This window comes from Polypterus senegalus, chromosome 3 (genome assembly GCF_016835505.1).
Source record: "Polypterus senegalus isolate Bchr_013 chromosome 3, ASM1683550v1, whole genome shotgun sequence".
Classification (NCBI taxonomy): Eukaryota; Metazoa; Chordata; class Cladistia; order Polypteriformes; family Polypteridae; genus Polypterus; species Polypterus senegalus.
Genome location: NC_053156.1, coordinates 296,582,414 through 296,601,406, shown reverse-complemented (window position 1 = coordinate 296,601,406; position 18,993 = coordinate 296,582,414). Strand labels below are relative to the sequence as shown.

Below are 18,993 nucleotides of genomic sequence, written 5' to 3'. Positions count from 1 at the left end.
GTGCTTTTGGTCTACTTCTCTGTGTCAGGCAGCTCCTATTTAAGTGATTTCTTGATTGAAACAGGTGTGGCAGTAATCAGGCCTGGGGGTGGCTACGGAAATTGAACTCAGGTGTGATACACCACAGTTAGGTGATTTTTGAACAAGGGGGCAATTACTTTTTCACACAGGGCCATGTAGGTTTGGATTTTTTTTCTCCCTAAATAATACAAACCATCATTTAAAAACTGCATTTTATGTTTACTTGTGTTATATTTGACTAACGGTTAAATGTGTTTGATGATCAGAAACATTTTGTGTGACAAACATGCAAAAGAATAAGAAATCAGGAAGGGGGCAAATAGTTTTTCACACCACTGTATATACATAAAGTACAGGCCAAAAGTTTGGACACACCTCCTCATTCAATGTGTATTCTTTATTTTCATGACCCCTTACAGCACTCCATCACTCTCCTTCTTGGTCAGATAGCCCTTACACAGCCTGGAGGTGTGTTTGGGGTCATTGTCCTGTTGAAAAATAAATGATCGTCCAACTAACCTGACTTCTGCACAACACAACTGCTGGTCCCAACCCCATTGATAAAGCAAGAAATTCCACTTAATAACCCTGATAAGGCACACCTGTGAAGTGAAAACCATTTCAGGTGACTACCTGTTGAAGCTCATCGAGAGAATGCCAAGAGTGTGCAAAGCAGTAATCAGAGCAAAGGGTGGCTGTTTTGAAGAAACTAGAATATAAAACATGTTTTCAGTTATTTCACCTTTATTTTTGTTAAGTAGATAACTCCACATGTGTTCATTCACAGTTTTGATGCCTTCAGTGAGAATCTACCAATGTAAATGGTCATGAAAATAAAGAGAACACATTGAATGAGGAGGTGTGTCCAAACTTTTGGCCTGTACTTTATGTATATACTAGCAGAATACCCGCGCTTCACAGCGGAGAAGTAGTGTGTTAAAGAAGGTACGAAAAAGAAAAGTAAAAATTTTAAAAATAACGTAACATGGTTGTTAATGTAATTGTTTTGTCATTTATATGAGTGTTGTTCTCATATCTATATATATATATATATATATACACCCACGCTTGGCAGCGGAGAAGTAGTGTGTTAAAGAAGGAAAGAGAAAGAAAAGGAAACATTTTGAAAATAACGTAACATGATTGTCAATGTAATTGTTTTGTCACTGTTATGAGTGTCGCTGTGATATATATATATATAGCAAAATACCCGCTTGCGATGTCATGTGTTAAAGAAGTTATGAAAAGAAAAGGAAACATTTTAAAAATAATGTAACATGATTGTCAAAGTAATTGTTTTGTGTATTTGGCGGCAGTGTCACAAAGTTGTTTCCGTCTAGCTGCATCAGAAAATGTACCATGACGTCTGACACGCGTCCTTTTTACTGTTTTCTCACAGCTTGCATTGCTGCTGTCATATACACACACACACACATACACACACACACATACACACACACACATACATACATACATATATATACACATACGTATCTTCATATCTACATATATATATATATATATATATACATACATATATATATATATATACATACATATATATATATATGTAGATATGAAGATATGTATGTGTATATATATGTGTGTATGTGTGTGTGTGTGTGTGTATATATATATATATATACTTGTGTATGTTTGTATGTGTCTATATGTGTGTGTATAGGTTTGGTCACTGAGTGCAAGGGAAAAATAATAAATTATAGTCTATAAGTTATTAAACAGTAAAACATTAACATTTTAAGAAGTACAGGTACATTGAAATTACATTTTCTATGTGAACGTTCAAATTTGTGCCTCTGGTAATGTGCCTTACGGCATTTAAAGAAAATTAGTTTTGTGTCCTCTGCAGTGTTAAAGAGAAAGGCTTTGGTTTGGGATAAAAGGAAAAAGGTGTAAAGAAAGGAAAGTTGCCTTTTCTTTTATATAGTATAGAGATGTGTTCGCTGGCGTTATGATCGCCTTTTGGGGACAGTCGCGGTGGGTCTTGTGTAGACTGGTGAGACGTCCCGCCATTAATCGGCTGTGATGGCACTGTCAGTCCTCCACTCGTGTGCGTGTCTTCATAATCCGAGCTGAGGACCTCATAATCGTATACGTGCAAAAGAAAGTGTGAATCGCCTTAATATTATTTTGCCGTGGTGTAGAAAAGGGGTCCGTGTTTGCACTTGTCTGGGCTATAGCGCAGGGGGAGGATGAAAAAAATTAAAAGTGCTCACTTTGACTTAAGGCAGAAGCGCAGTCAGCGTCTCAAAGGCCGGCACAGCTATGCGAGCGCGCGGACTGCTCGACTTTTGCTGGGCAGGAGACCCCAGTTTGCAGACACGTTCATGATATCAAAAGTCTCAGCGCTCTTTGGAGGTCATTCATATATTATATATATAGCAAAATACCCGCCTCTGCAGCGGAGAAGTAGTGTGTTAAAGAAGTAATGAAAAAGAAAAGGAAACATTTTAATAATAACGTAACATGATTGACATTGTCATGAGTGTTGCTGTCATATATATGCCTGCCTAAATAAGTCACCCGCTTTGCTCTTACTTTTTACCGTTCATTTAATCATGGCTAGTGGCGGAAAAATTATAAAATGGAAGGAGGATTGGGCTTTACCAAAACAATTATTGACGGCTAATCGATTATTCATAAAGCTTGAATTGATCTGTTTTTCTGTGTTAACCTCATATTTTTTCAGACTTCTCAAACTAAGGTGATGCGAGGGTAAAATGAATTGGGATGCGCTGATCAATGTAATCGGTGTACCAGGAAATCATGCATTGACAAAAGCTCCCTTTGCTTGTAATGCAAAGTGTGATTAAATGCATTATTTTTAACGCGTTATGGAGCACATGCATCGAAGCTTCTCAGCTGTGCTTGTGCTAAGAAAAGGAAAGATTTTAAAAATAGCGTAACACGATTGTCAATGTGACCTTTTGTAAGTAGTGCCTGGAGGATTCAGTGTGGAGAAACTCTAGAGACAGTGTGTGTATTAACTTGTGGATTTTTCTGTGAGTATTTGGTGGCAGTCTGACGAAGTTGCTTCGGAAGACGGCATTAGCTGCGGAGCTCAGCTCAGAGCGAAATGAGATGAATGGGAGGGGAGATGATGACGTGACTCCCCCACCCGCCTTAACTGTCAATCCCCACAAACACAGTCTCGGAATTTGCATAAGCACACCCCTTCACATACAATTTTAACTTAGTTACAAAATGATCAAAACTCTCGTTTATATCCTGCGTCCTCTCATTAAACTTGTATCCCGCATTACCTGTGGGCATATGAAACGCCAGCGTAGCCTGTCTATGAACTTAATTTAAAGTTTAGGTTTACACCTTGCTTTCTTTCCGAGGTAGCAGCACTCATGAATATGGTTGTATATGTCACTCGCTCGCTTCTTATTGTTTCGCTGCCTTCTCAATTATATAATGCATGTTTTCTTAAGCGCTTTTTGGAGGTCTGCCTGGTTTTCTCGCACTCGTTGACAGTCAGTTCACGTGATTACGTGGGAGGCGTGATGATGTCACACGAAACTCCGCCCCCGTCTTTCCAGCTCAACTCCATTACAGTTAATGGAGAAAAATACCTTCCAGTTATGACCATTAGGCGTAGAATTTCGAAATGAAACCTGCACAACTTTAGTAAGTAAGCTGTAAGGAATGAGCCTGCCAAATTTCAGCCTTCTACCTACACGGGAAGTTGGAGAATTAGTGATGAGTCAGTGAGTGAGTGAGTGAATGAGTGAGTGAGTGAGTGAGTGAGTGAGTGAGTGAGTGAGTGAGTGAGTGAGTGAGTGAGTGAGTGAGTGAGTGAGTGAGTGAGGGCTTTGCCTTTTATTAGTATAGATATATATATATATATATATATATACACACATATACACACATATATATATATATTGTGGTCCCCGGCCAGGACGCCCAGGAGGACTAGAGGAGGGCTTGTGCCTCCTCCAGACCGAGAGGGGGCGTCCATCCTGGTTATACTGGAGGCCTCGGGTAGAGGGCTTGGAAGCCCAGCCCTGTAGGGACCCGTGGCTACCGCCAGGCGGCGTCCCAGTGCCTGATTATCCCGGGAGCCCGGCACTTCCGCCACACCAGGAAGCGCCGGGGGAGACTTTGGAGGACACCCAGAGAGCTGCCGGGAGGACAGCGGCACTTCCGCCACGCTGGGCGTGGCCAAGGAAGAATGCCGGGAACACCTGGTGCTCGTGCGGGAAGCATATATAAGGGGCCGCCTCCCTTCAGTGAGCCGTAGATGTCGGGTGGAAGTGGACAGAGCTGGAGAGAGGACTGGAGGCGGCCAGGAAAGAAAGGCACAAGGACTGTGAGGCCTGGACATTTGGGGGAGAGGTGCAGAAGGAGTTTATTATCTGTAAATAGTAGTGTAAATAAACGGTGTGTTGGGTGAAAACAAAGATGTCCGTCTGTCTGTGTCCAGGTTAAAGTTCACAATATATATATATATATATATTTGCAGCTGGAGATCCACAAAGGGAGAACATAAATCACATATCATAAAGTAGTTTTTATTCCTGATGTTTTAGCCTCTGCCAGGGGTCTTCATCAGAGGATAATGCTTAGACTTACAAGAATCAAAGGCAATATATAGAAAAAAATTGTGCTGGGCGGAGAGGTGGGGTGCTAAGTCAGTGTGATTGGGGGTATTGGTTGTTAAGTTTTATTTATTATGAATATGTTCTTCTTAAATTTGCATATGCTGGATTTATGTCCAGATGTCCGAACCCGGGTCTCCTAACTGCGAGGCAGCAGCGATACCCACTGCGCCATCCCCCCATTTTCACATTCAGAATGCAAATCTCAACAATAAGTTAAATAAAGGCACGTGCCATAATTCTTTTTTAATTGAGATCAGAGAAAAAACACTAATATTTGATAACCCAAAAGTGAAAACATGTTTTTTAGAAAAGTTTACAAATTGATTACAAAATTAAAAAGTGAAATCTTTCCATCATTCAGACTATTCATTCAGTACTTGTTAGAACCCCTTTTGGTAGCATGGCTGCTTGGTGAGGCTCTACAAGTTTTGCACAGCTGGATTTGGACAGCTTATCCCATTCTTCCTGACAGATTCTATCAAGTTCTCTTAGATTGGGTTGCAAGCATCGGTGGACTGCCATCTTCAGGTCTCTCCACAGATGCTCTATGGGGTTTTAAGTCTAGGCTGTGGCTGGGTCACTCAAGGACACTCAGGGACTCGTCCCAAAGCCACTTTAGCGTTGGTCTTTGTCAGGCTAAAAGGTGACCTTTCACCTCAGTCTGACATGGTGTGCGCTCTGGAACAGGTTTTCTTTAAGGACATTTCTGAATTTGGCTGTATCCATCCTTCCATCAATTCTGACCGTCCCCACGTCCCTGCACTTCCGTAGCGTGATGCTGCCACTTTCATAAGGTGTATTTTCAATTTTCAGACCTCCCATTGTGTATTCAAACCTCACATTTTTACTTCCTATGTGTAATACTTTTACTGACATTTAATTTCATCATCCACAAACCATGCATGCCATCCAATTCCCTCTGTGATATTCTCAATTATCTGCCAAATCTCCTGGCTTGGCATCATTTGCAGACTTAACCAGTGTACGGTACGGACGCCTATATAGCACCTCTGCCAGGAGAGGACAGCCGCCCTGGTTGCTATGGGGGTCACGGGAACTGAGCTTGGAAGCTCAATCCCATAGGGGCAAGTGGCCACCGCCAGGGGGTGGGTTCTGGATCCTGAAGCCCTGGAAGCCAGCCACCCCAGGAAGTGCCGGCGGAAGTTCATCAAGGGGCACCTGGAGCATATCTGGGGGAGTATAAAAGGGGTCGCCTTCCAACAGTTGAGGAGCTGGCAGAAGGCAAGGCTTGGGAGAGTGAGAGAAGACGGCCCAAAGAGGACCAGTGAGAGGAAGAGAGAGACAGAGAGAGGTGTGGGGTGCGGGACTTTATTTTGTAAATACTTGTAAATAAATCATGTGTGGTGGACTTCAGATGGTGTCTGCCTGTGGTCGGGCTGGCTTTCACATCACGTTATTGATTAAATTCTTATCTATGAATAGTTAAAAAGACTAAAAGTCCTGCACTGACCCCTGATGGTCATCACTCTTAACATCACCTAATTCTGAACAATTCCTCTCACCATTACACCCTTTGCTTTCTGTTTCTGAGCCAATATTGTACCCACCTACAGACTCCTGGTGCCAGTAGCCACACTGCAATCTTCACGCCACCTTAGACGGGTCAAATTTGAGTACGACAATGACGTAAAGCCTACAGCCAATACAATGCTAGAGTGACTTTAGGACAAGTCTCCGAGTGTCCTTGAGTGGTCCAGCCAAAGCCCAGACTTAAACCCACCAGAACATGGGTGAAGAGACCTGAAGATGGCCGTTCACGTACGCTTAGCATCCAATCTGAGGAGCCTAAGAGGATCTGCCAGGCCAAGAAAGGAGTACACTACCCAAAGCTTGTAGACTTACCAAGCAGGCATAAAGTTGGAACTGTTGACAAAAGGGTCTGAATACGGCTATGAAGGAATGATTTGTATTTATTTTTTTAAAATTTTTAATCAGTTTGCAAACCTTTTTGAAAACCTGTTTTCACTTTGTCATGTCGTCTGGGATTATTGTCCTGAGAAGAAAATGAAAAGTAATTAACAATTAAAAATGACTTTAAAAAGAAGCAAAGTGTTCATGGAAGAGTTTTCAATAAAACTTCTACTGTTACCGTTGTTTGAGGCCTCATTTGTATATAAATATATGGCAGGTCTCCAAAGACCCAAGGTATGTAATAGTGTTTGCTGAAAGTCCCATGTATACACGGGTTAACATCACATTCACCTGTCTTTTCTTCCCTCCTTCAGAGTTTGGAGTAAACATTTTTATTGTGGCACATCAAATTAAAATCTCAAAGACTGAACATTTCTTAAGGGATGAAATCAATGGCTCAGAGTTCCAGAAGTTTTTAAATCCAGACGTTAATCAGGTCCTGCAAACAAGTTTGAATGGTATGGATTTACTTAGACCTCTGCCTCATCTTTTAAGTCTTAGCCCTCATCCCACAATGCAGGAAGCTTCTCGACAATGGAGACCGGAAGAGCATCGCATTCATCTCTCTGATCGTATTCTTTTGTTGCTTCCCTCATAGAATTCCAGCGTATTAGCGAAGAAAAACGACCTCCCTGTCAAAAGCCCTCCACACAGTTCACTAATACTCCTGTTCTAGAAATGATAGATAGATAGATAGATAGATAGATAGATAGATAGATAGATAGATAGATAGATAGATAGATAGATAGATAGATAGTTGTGAAAGGCACTATATGACAGATAGATAGATAGATAGATAGATAGATAGATAGATAGATAGATAGATAGATAGATAGATAGATAGATACTTTATTAATCCCAAGGGGAAATGTGTTGCTCAATCTTCTCTTTAATAATTCCTGCTATTAACATACATGTGTTGTATGATACGCTTATTTTTCCTATAGTTTCTTGGATCAGACCGATCTTTCTTTATATTCAACAGGATAATAGATTTTAGGAATTAGCTGACGCACTGTCATCCCACTCAATGTTGTCTGAAAAGCACGTAAATCCCAAAAATTGCCCTCTTGGGGAAGAAATACCATCAAAGCCATGACTAGATATTAAAAACAGCATTAAATCTTCTTCTTTCGGCTCCTCTCATTAAGGGTCGCCACAGCGGATCATCATCTTCCATATCTTCCTCTCCTCGTCATCTTGCTCCGTCATTCCCATCGCCTGCATGTCCTCTCTCACCACATCCATAAACCTTCTCTGGTCCTCTTGCCTGGCAGCTCTATCCTTAGCATCCTTCTCCCAATAGACACACACTAGGGATAATTTAGGATCGCCAATGCACCTAACCTGCATGTCTTTGGATTGTGGGAGGAAAACCACACAGACACGGGGAGAACATGCAAACTCCAGCAAGTGAGTACCCGGGAAGCGAACCCAGACCTAAGTGCGAGACAGCAGCACTACCTACTGCGCCACCATGCCGCTTAATTAAAAATCAATAAAAAATAAAAAGAAAACACATTTATATCACTTAATGACCTATCAACCTATCCTGTAGTTTTGTACTTAAACTGCCAGCTGAGCCACCGCACTGCTCTTCAATGGACTAGATCTGCTCACACGAAGAACCCTTGGTCTACTCTGTAGATTGATTGACCGACTTTCTATAGGGAAAGCTCTTTGTTGCTCACATTCTGAGTGCTACAGAGGTGGGAAACGATTTCCAACTTTACATTTCCCATAGCACTGCAGCTCTTAAACAAAATACAAACAATACCCAGATATCCTGGGCCATGAAGACTCTCAAACAAAGAAGACTAAACAATCACTAACCAAAATTAATTAAAGATGAACTTGGACTTCCTTCAACCATTTATACAGCCTTTAGTTAAGCCAAAATGCTGCTACAAGAATTATTACAAGAACAAGAAAATACGAACACATAACCCCAGTTCTAGAGTCGTTACACTGGCTCCCGGTTAAGTTTAGGGCAGATTTCAAAATCCTCCTTTTAACATAGAAAGCATTAAATGGCCGAGGTCCGGCTTACTTGTCTGAACTTATCATGACTTACAAACCTGAATGCACATTAAGATCTCAAGATCTTCAACCGCTCCAAGCCAATCAAAGTGTGCCCGTCCATCACCCCGCAGACTCTAAGCCAGGTCATTGAGGTTATTTGCAGACCATTCGTTTTACCAAGAGACATGAGTCCATTAATGACTAAACAATGTGAAGTTTTGAAAGAGATTTCAGGTTAAGTGCCTTGCTCAAGGGCCCCACAGAGTGGGAATGTTAGCCAGAAGGCAGCGCTGGCTCTACTGCCATTTCCCTACCACTAATATTCAACACCACAATTCTGCATAAAACACTCACCTGCTACCAGAAAGAGTGTAACGAGAGACAATTTCATGACCTAAGCCGGCGAGCCCAACATACAGTAGGTTCTGCTTAAGAGACCAAGAAGCTTTGGAAAAAATGAAATATTCTAAATCAGGATTACATTTTTAGGAAGATGTTGAACTAGTCCAACATCCCAGAAGAACACACAACCTCAAGTTGCACATCTTCAGCCTTATTGATCTCCCATTTTCATGTGCAGAATGGAAATCTCAACAATAATGTGATTTCACCAACCTGAGCCGACATGTCAATCAGTTTCGAAAGCTGGAGTCTGTTTCCTTGGTCTGTTTTCAGGAAATCTAATAAGCTACCTGCAGGAGAAAAAAAAAGGTGGAAATGAACTATCATTATATATCATTTTATACAAAAATATGTTCATTTCTTGATTGATGGACAAAGTACTTACAGTGCCATCAGAAAGTATTCACACCCATTCAAGTTTTTCGCATGTTGCTATGTCTTGGCCTTGTGCTAAAATCATTTCACTTCATTTTTTCCCCTCATCAACCAACACTCCGTATCCAAGGATGACAACGTCAGAATGGGAGTTTAGGAATATTTGAAAATTTATTAAAAATAACAAACTGAAACATCTCCTTGACACCTAAAGTCTGGCCCAGGTGCCTCCCATTCTAGTGATCATCGGTGAGATGTTTCCATCACCCTGTGGTAACCTCAATTCATTGGATTGATTAGGAAAAGATAGGAAGGTCTTTAGAAGATTCCCCTATTTGAGCAAAAACCAAGACATGAGTTTGAAGAAATAGCCTGCAGACAGGATTTCATCGAGGCACAGATTTTAGGAAGGCTTACGTAAAAGTTTGCAGGATTGAAGGCTCCCAAGAGCATTGTGGCCTTCGCAATTGGAAATTGAAGTTTAGGACTACAATGAGCCCTCCTAGAAGTGGCCACCCAGCCAAAGTGAGCAATCATGGGAGAAGGGCACTGGTAAGAGAACCCAATGGCTGGTTCCAGAGAACCTGTGTGGAGATAGGAGAAACTTCCAGAAGGACAACCACCACTCTACCGATCTGGGTTTTATGACATATTAGCTGTCCACCACGACCCCACCCGTGCAGTAGTGAAACAGGACAAACTTTAAAAATCAATAAACAAACAGGTATCGCTAGCTAAGCGGAGGGAAGGTACGCTACAAAACCTGCCCGGCTCCCTACTCCTGACGTCACGCTTCCCCCTCGCCTCGGCCCACAGCCTCTGTCTCAGATTTGTGCGAATATATCGCTACCGCAAGCGAACTCTGATTCTTAGCATGATGAGAGAAGTCGTAAAATCAACCAGAATGTTCAAGGAAATTCTAGAAAAAAACCTGATTTAAATCCGTTAAGTAGCTTAGTAGAGGTAAGGAACATGCACCGAGGCTGGTGCGTGAGTGAGGAGGGCCAATAAATCGGTACTGAAAGCGAACCATGATACATAGTGCAATGAGAGAAATCGCAAAATCAACTGTTCAAGCAAATTATAGAAAAAAACTCGATCTAAATCCGTTAAGTGGTTTTCTCGTTGAAAGTGGACAAACATACAGGCAGACAGACAGACGTTGGATTTTATATATACAGAGATTGGCCAGACAGTCATTAAATACCAAATGGAAATCCACTTGGAGTTTGCAAAAAAGGCACCTAAAGAACTCTCTGTGTTATAGCGGGTCCGAGGCTTCCAATAAAAAAAGGCCGGGTTTTAAATCCGTATAGCCGTGCTGTTCTCAGTGGGCGCAATCGCACGACGGCGGGGAGTTAATGAGGTGGTTGTAGCGAGTCGCACCTGTACGTGTGGGTGCGGTCATTCTCGATTGCCTCATTGGCTTCCTGCGGTATGTGATTAAGGCACTGAGCCCACGGAGGTGCGTGGGGATGTCTAAATATATATTGTGGTCTATGGCCGGCTTGTCATCACGGCCAATACCCCCAGGCTGCAAGATGGAGCTCTCCCTGCAGCATGGAGGTTCCCCGGATACCAGCAGGGAATCATGGACTTTGGAGTTTTCCCCTACAAACCTGCTGGATACCCCAGGGGCCAACAGAGGACACTGCAGGGAGGCATAGAAAGTCATATGTGCCCTATAACCCGGAAGTGTGTCATAGGCAGAGCGACAGCAGAAGTGACGTACTTCCAGGATGAAGAAAATGACTTTTTATCTGACCCGAAAGTGATAAGGATCACATGAACTGGGGATTGGAACACTTCCACGTCAGGGACTTTAAAAGGACTGTGACAGCTCCCAGATGGTGAGCTGAGCTGGGTGGTAGGAGGACAAGGCGTCTGGGAGTGGTGGAATGTTTATTGTATTTGTGATTAGTGATTTTTGATTTGTGTAAGAGTATTGTGGAGGAGAGTGTGCTTTGTGCACTTTATGGTCCTAATAAATCAAGTATTTGGACTTTTACCTGGTGTCTTACGGGTGGTCTGAGGGTTCAAGGGGTCAAGAGAGCCCCAATCTGTCACTATATATATTGTGACAGATAGGGAGCAGTATCGATCCCTTGGACCCTTGTCCAAGACTCCAGACACCAGGAAAAAGTCCAAATGTTGACTTTATTTAAATGCCACAGTGCACAAAGCACCCTCTCCTCCACTATACTCATATAAACTCACAATCACAAAAAAAAATAAACCAATCCTCCACTCCCAGACGCGTTGCCCTCCTACCACCCAGCTCAGCTCACCATCTGGTGTTTTGTAGTCCTTTTTATAGTCCTTGACCCGGAAGTGTTTAACCCTCTCTGTCCATGTGACCTGGAACACTTCCGGGTCAGATAAAAATCCTTCTTTTCTTCACCCAGGAAGCACATCGTTCCGTTTGTCCATGTGACTCTGACGTACTTCCTGGGTGTAAGGCGAATAACCAATTTTCCTCCCTGCAGCGTCTCCTAGTGGTCCCCATGCCATCCAGCAGGGCTGTGTATAAAAACTGCAATGTCCATGATGCCCTGCTGGTCTTTGGGGAACCTCCATACTGCAGGGAAGGCTCCACCTGGCAGCTTGGGGGTATATATACGGGCCGACACCAGAGAAGGGGAAGAGATGAATAGAGAGATCGAGGAGGAGGAGAAGAAGAAGAAGAAGAAGAAGAAGAAGAAGAAGAAGAAGAAGAAGAAGAAGAAGACGTAGTAGTAGTAGTAGTAGTAGTTAAAGGACGGGAAAGAGCAGTCCAGTCAGAATGATCTGGCCACCTATAGAAGGAGACAGAACGAGCTTGGGCCCCCAGTTCACCCCACTGATTGTTCGATTAAGTGGGGCGAGCAAGGTAGGTGTCCTCCCGAGGGATCAGAGGAGCGACCACAGGTGCGCGAAGGATGAAGGGAGGAGAGTCGACCTCGACGATCTGCAGTGACGTCCGGAAGGAGGCCAAGACGGAGGTTGGACGAAGAAGCTCGTGCCTGTTGGGTCTCCACCGGCTGAGTAAGCAATGGGTGAGCCGGGGAGAGAGTGACAGAGGTGGGTTGGAGAATAATGAGAGAGAGATTGCATTTTAACTTCTGTAGATTTCAACCTCGGATTTTAAAGGATTTATTTATTTGATTTTTATCCCCACTGGACACTTGTTTTATTGAATATTTATTGAAACTGATGCACTGCACTTTTTGTTTGGACACTGTGATTATTGTTTTAATAAAAGCACTTATGCACTTTTTGGATACATCCCCTGGCTTCATGTGAGATTTGTCCTCCTTTGTTAGCTCATCTTGGTGACATTACAGACGGTGTTGGGTTTAAGGGCTCCCATAAAGACAGATGGGAGCATGGAGTGGACCCGCATCGTCACACTCTCACGCTGTGAAAAACAAGATTCTCTGATCTGATGATATCAAAATTAGCACCCTGCCTGGTGAACACCAAACAACATCACTCCAGCAGTGAAGCATGGTGGTGGCAGGCTTGTTTTTCAGCAGTAGGATCTTGGAGACTAGTCAGGGTGAAAGGAAATCTGAATGGAGCCATCCAGAGCACTGTGGACCACAGACTGGTGTGAAGGTTCACCTTTAGACGATGACCCTAACCACAAAGCAAAGACAACACAGGACAACTCTGTGAATGTTTTGTGGAGTGGCATTTCTGAAGGGACCTGAAAATAGCCGTACACCTTCAAATCTTCATCCAGCCTTATAGAACTTTAGATGATCTGCAGACAGGAATGGCAGAAATCCCCAAATCCAGGTGTGTGAAGCTTAATCACGTCAAACCTAAGAAGACTCAGCATTGGAGTCACTGAGCGATGGGCCTGAATGGTTGTGTTAATGTGATATTAAGGTCACACTATCCCATATCGAATGGCTGGAAAGATTGGTGAGCACATAAGTGAGGAAGTGGCTGAGACTACCAAGATGCCTCAGCAGCATAGGCCTGTATGAGAATGGAGGCCCCTCTCTGCCTTTATCAAGCCTTGTGGGGGAATATGGATGTGCCAAAGCAAGACTAAATATGATAATCAAAGTGTCCCGTAACCCCAATGCTGCGCTGATCCTAGTGACAGGGATGAAATGGGACGTAAGTTTGGCAGTGGCAGAAGCAAAAGCTACCCTCAGACACCAGGACATTGTGGAGTAAGTGCAACATGGCAGAGGGACCAACCACACCCATATGGCAAAAGGCTACACCGGAATCTGGTGGTGGAGGAGGTGATAGATAGATAGATAGATAGATAGATAGATAGATAGATAGATAGATAGATAGATAGATAGATAGATAGATAGATAGATAGATAGATAGATACTTTATTAATCCCAAGGGGAAATTCACATAATCCAGCAGCAGTATACTGATACAAAGAAACAATATTATATTAAATAGTAATAAAAAAAAAAAAAAAATTTAAAAAATTAAAATAAAATTAATGTTAGCATTTACTCCACCGGGTGGAATTGAAGAGTCGCATAGTGTTGGGGAGGAACGATCTCTTTAGTCTGTCAGTGGAGTAGGACGGTGTCAAAAGTCTGTCACTGAAGCTACTCCTCTGTCTGTCCTGTTCAGTGGATGCAGTGGATTATTCATGATTTGCTTAATGCCCGTCGCTCTGCCACAGATATTAAACTGTCCAACTTTAATCCTACAATGGAGCCTGCCTTCTTAACAAGTTTGTCCCGGCGTGAGGCGTCTTTCATCTTTATGCTGCCACTCCAGCACACCACCACGTAGAAGAGGGCGCTCGCCACAACCGTCTGGTAGAACATCTGCAGCATCTTACTGCAGATGTTGAAGGATGCCAACCTTCTCAGAAAGTATAGTCTGCTCTGACCTTTCTTACATAGAGCATCAGTATTGGCAGTCCAGTCCAATTTGTCATCCAGCTGCACTCCCAGATATTTATAGGTCTGCACCCTCTGCACAGTCACCTCTGATGATCACAGGGTCCATGAGGGGCCTAGGCCTCCTAAAATCCACCACCAGCTCCTTGGTCTTGTTGGTGTTAAGGTGTAAGTAGTTTGAGTCGCACTATTTGGAAGGAGACAGTTGTGCTAGAGCAGTCCCCCAAGTCCAAGGATGCTTATTGAGTTTAGATGGCATAGAGAAACGTAAAATCACATGGAGCCAGATGTGAAACATGGAAACAAACAGGCTAAGTTTCATCGTTAGAGCCACATATCAAAAGCTGCCCTCACCAAGACACCTACATCTTGACATGGAGGAGAACCAGCCTGTCACCAGTGTGCAGCCCTGGCAACCCTTGAACACTTCCTGGTGGGTTGTAAGAATAGCTTAACACAAGGAAGATACACGGGGCATCATAACCAAGTACTGAGATGCTTGGTCTCGGCACTAAAGGACATAAGAGTGTCAACCAACGCCATCACCCTAATTGCTCAGGCTACCTTCCCACAACTAACATTTTTCATCTGGGAAGGGAAATAGCAGACCAAGCCCAGACCTTCTGACTCATGTGGGTACAGCCAGGGATTGGGAAATGAGTGTCAACCTTCCCATCTGAAATCGCAGCCACCAATCTGCACCCAGACTTGGTCCTTTGGTCTAACTCCTGCCGATGTGTCTTCATCGTTGAGCTGACAGTCCCTTGGGAGGATGCCATCAATGAGGCATATGAAAGAAAAAAGCTGCGGTATGCCCAGGACTGCCAACCATCCTCATTTTCGCGGAAATGACCTCATTTTTAACGTACCAAGGGATCTCTGGTAGGAATTTATACAATTTTTAAAATGTCCAGAATTTTGGCTCTTAAAATTTGAAAATCTTGGTAAAAATTGAAAGCCGTACACCAGTCAGCATTTGCAGAAGTAGTGCGCACACTTTTTTCCCCAGAATCTTCACTTCCATTCCAGTAGTAAACAGCGCAGATATTGACGAGAATAGTTAACGTCTGTCCAACTTGGCCCTTTCACTTCATCATTTGAATTTATCTTCTTGGCGAGTAGACAGTTGTAATTGTGTATACCGTATATACTCGTGGATGAGTTCTCCCGCGTATTACTCGGGACTTGATTTTACAGTATAATTTCTGGTATTTTATAATGTCAGTCGTATAAGTCGAATGCTGAAAACTCACGCTATTGGTACAAGTGATTATGATATGCTAGCGCCCACCTGAGAGAGGAACCACGGAGCAGACTGCACATTGTGGGCGCAGCAATGTGCTGTACCAGCATCAGTAAGAGCATCCCTTATCTACGATAGAGAGTTCGATCAGAAGAAAATATGAAGCTGGTTTTAAATTAAACGTCGTTAGCGAAAGAAATTAGTAACTGCGCTGCTGCAACAAAATTCGATGCGTCTGAGAAACCGATACAAGATTGGAAGAGGCAAGAAGATGTAAACACAAAAAAAAATGAAGGGTTGCATTTTCGAATGGGCGTATTAGTCGGGGTCTGATTTTATGATCGATTTTTCGGGTTTTGAGACCCGACTTATACGTGAGTATATACGGTAAAGTTTAATATGTCACTGTGCTCTGTGCAAATATAAATGGGCTGCCAAATGATCACTTAGTAACCATTCAACACACACCCAGGTCTGATCAGCCTCGGCCTGTGGTGGGCCTGCCTCGGCTGAGGGTGGCAAAAGGCCGAAACGCTCTATGAGGCTCAGGTACACAAATGATGTCATATTGGTGGAAACATCGTATATTGGTCATTTCAATGTCATCTCGACAAAGAAGACATCCCCAAGCCCACTCAAGGCAAGCGCTGTGCTGAATCATCAAGGACTGTAATATCTAGTCCAGCAATTCTTAACCTTGTTTGAGTCACGGACCCCTTTAAGGATCTGATAAAAGCTATAGACCCCCTTCCCCAGAAATATTCACATAAACACAACTTTGCAATCAATGAATATCATGTGCTGTATTTATCGAGATTTGATTGTCTCATACATATTTGACATGTACGGTGACCACTATTTTTCTCCTGCGACATGTTTCTCGCCGTTATTTTTCTAACTCACTAGGCTTATTAATATGTAAGAAAAATCACGTGAGAAAGATCACACGAAAAAAAAAATCAACAATTACTGGGCTGTATAGTGAATATAAATGTTCATTTTTATCTGACCCTCACGGACCCCCGAAACCCATACATGGACCCCCTAGGTGTCCACGGATATCAGGTTCAGAACCCCTGAGCTAGTCCTTTTAAACAAATTATTGTTTTGTTCTTGCCATTTCTTGGTGGCTACTGGCCCAGATAGAACTCAACATGTATTATGTTTTCTTCATTAGATAGATAGATAGATAGATAGATAGATAGATAGATAGATAGATAGATAGATGTGAAAGGCACTATAAGATAGATAGATAGATAGATAGATAGATAGATAGATAGATAGATGTGAAAGGCACTATATAATAGATAGATAGATAGATAGATAGATAGATAGATAGATAGATAGATAGATAGATAGATAGATAGATAGATACTTTATTAATCCCAAGGGGAAATACACATAATCCTGCAGCAGTATACTGATACAAAAAAAAATATTAAATTAAATAGTAATAAAAATGCATGTAAAAGCAGACAATTACTTTAAATAATGTTAGCATTTTTTAATGCTAAATAATGTTAGCATTTACTCCCCTGGATGGAATTGAAGAGTCGCATAGTGTGGGGTCTCTTCAGTCTGTCACTGAAGCTGCTCCTCTGTCTGGAGATGATCCTGTTCAGTGGATGCAGTGGATTCTCCATGATTGACAGGAGTTTTCTCAGTGCCCGTCGCTCTGCCACAGATGTTAAACTGTTCAACTTTACTCCTACAATACAGCCTGCCTTCTTAACAAGTTTGTCCCGGCGTGAGGTGTCTTTCGTCTTTATGCTGTCACCCCAGCACACCACCGCGTAGAAGAGGGCACTCGCCACAACCGTCTCATAGAACATCTGCAGCATCTTATTGCAGATGTTGAAGGACGCCAACCTTCTAAGGAAGTATAGTCGGCTCTGACCTTTCTTACACAGAGCATCAGTATCAGCTACCGTATCAGTTTAAAGCTACCATAACCTAAGAAAAAATTTATTCAGGAATTCCATGACCACAATTGTTGTTCTTCCTCACAGTTAGATGTAAGGGCTAACTCACTATGGACTTTCTCATACTGCCCACCATCCCACCATCCCACCGCTGCCACCAGAGGAGTTCTTACCATTGGACATGAATTCCGTCACGATCAAGATGGGCTCTTTAGTAACTACAGCATAGAGTCGTACAAGCTTATTGTGTTGAAGGGTCTTCATTATGTTGGCTTCAGCCAGGAAAGCCTCTGGAGCCATGTTGCCCTCTTTCAGGGTCTTGATAGCCACTTTTTGACGGTTTTTATACAGACCTGTAAAACAAAAGAGAAGCATACAGAAACATTCAAATCTGAAATACAGTGGACTCAGAAAGTATTCACACCCCTTCCATTTCTGCACATTTTATTGTGTTATAGATTTCATTTTAAATGGCTAAATCTGCAATGTCTGCCCATCAGTCTATGCTCCATAAACCCAGAATGACAGAGTTTGCAAATGTCTGACACAGACACAAAACATCTGGCCTTTTCCTCAGTACCTTGTTGAAGGACACCTGAATTTGGGAATTTTATGACATTCTCCTCTCCTTTCTCAAGCTCTGCCAGATTGTAGGGAGACCATCAGTAGAGAGCGACTTTCAGGTCTCTCCAGAGTTGTCCGAGTGGGCTCAAGTCTGAGCTCTAACTGGGCCCCCCAGTTGTCCTTAAGCCACTCCTGTGTTGTTTTTGCTTTGTCTCTAATTGGGACTTGAACTTTTGGCCATTCTGAGGTGGTCCAGAGTGCTCTGGGGCAGGTTTCAATTAAGGGTATTTCTGTACTTTGCTCCCTTTAGCTACGTATGTCTCCCACCCTCCTATCGCTAAAATAGAAACCCACCAGTGTTGTGCAAGTTCACACTTCACAAGAACGAGCTCAAAGTTCAGTTCACACAGATTAAAATGAATAAATTCATGTTTAGAGGTCACCATGTCAATTTTGAACTCGTTCATGTTCAGTTCATTTTGTATTTTTTAAGGAGTGATAATAAATGACCCATGAGTTTACTTTTTTCAATTTTTCATGCCTTATATTCGGCTATTGCAGTGTTCTTGAATAAAATACAGTAATGATGAAGACTTTCTTATTTAAATACGCTTTATTGCAGGGGTCTCGAGGGAAGTTTGACATTAGTGAGGTCTATGGTAGGAGTGACGGAGGTGGGATTACATCAGGGATCGGCTCTGAGCCCTTTTTTATTTGCAATGGTGATGGACAGGTTAACAGACGAGATTAGACAGGAGTCTCTGTGGACTGTGATGTTTGCTGATGACATTGTGATCTGTAGTGAGAGTAGGAAGCAGATTGAGCAGACCCTGGAGAGGTGGAGATCTGCTCTAGAGAGGAGAGGAATGAAGGTCAGTAGGACCACCAAGACAGAATACATGTGTGTAAATGAGAGCGAGGTCAGTGGAATGGTGAGGATGAAGGGAGCAGAATTGGCGAAGGTGGATGAGTTTAAAAACTTGGGATCAACAGTACAGAGTAATGGGGATTGT

The 18,993-nt window shown here is 42.7% G+C and overlaps 1 protein-coding gene across 2 annotated transcripts in view; it reads right to left on the bottom strand.

Moving 5' to 3' along the window:
- The window catches only part of blk (BLK proto-oncogene, Src family tyrosine kinase), a 222,550-nt gene that overhangs the window by 23,202 nt on the left and 180,355 nt on the right, over nucleotides 1–18,993 (bottom strand). For both annotated transcript variants that reach the window (XM_039749471.1, XM_039749472.1), the window contains 2 exons: nucleotides 17,590–17,769; nucleotides 9,222–9,298 (listed from right to left, as the gene is read on the bottom strand). In XM_039749471.1, coding sequence (XP_039605405.1) covers nucleotides 9,222–9,298; nucleotides 17,590–17,769 — 257 coding nt within the window. The remainder of the gene's footprint in view (nucleotides 1–9,221; nucleotides 9,299–17,589; nucleotides 17,770–18,993) is intronic.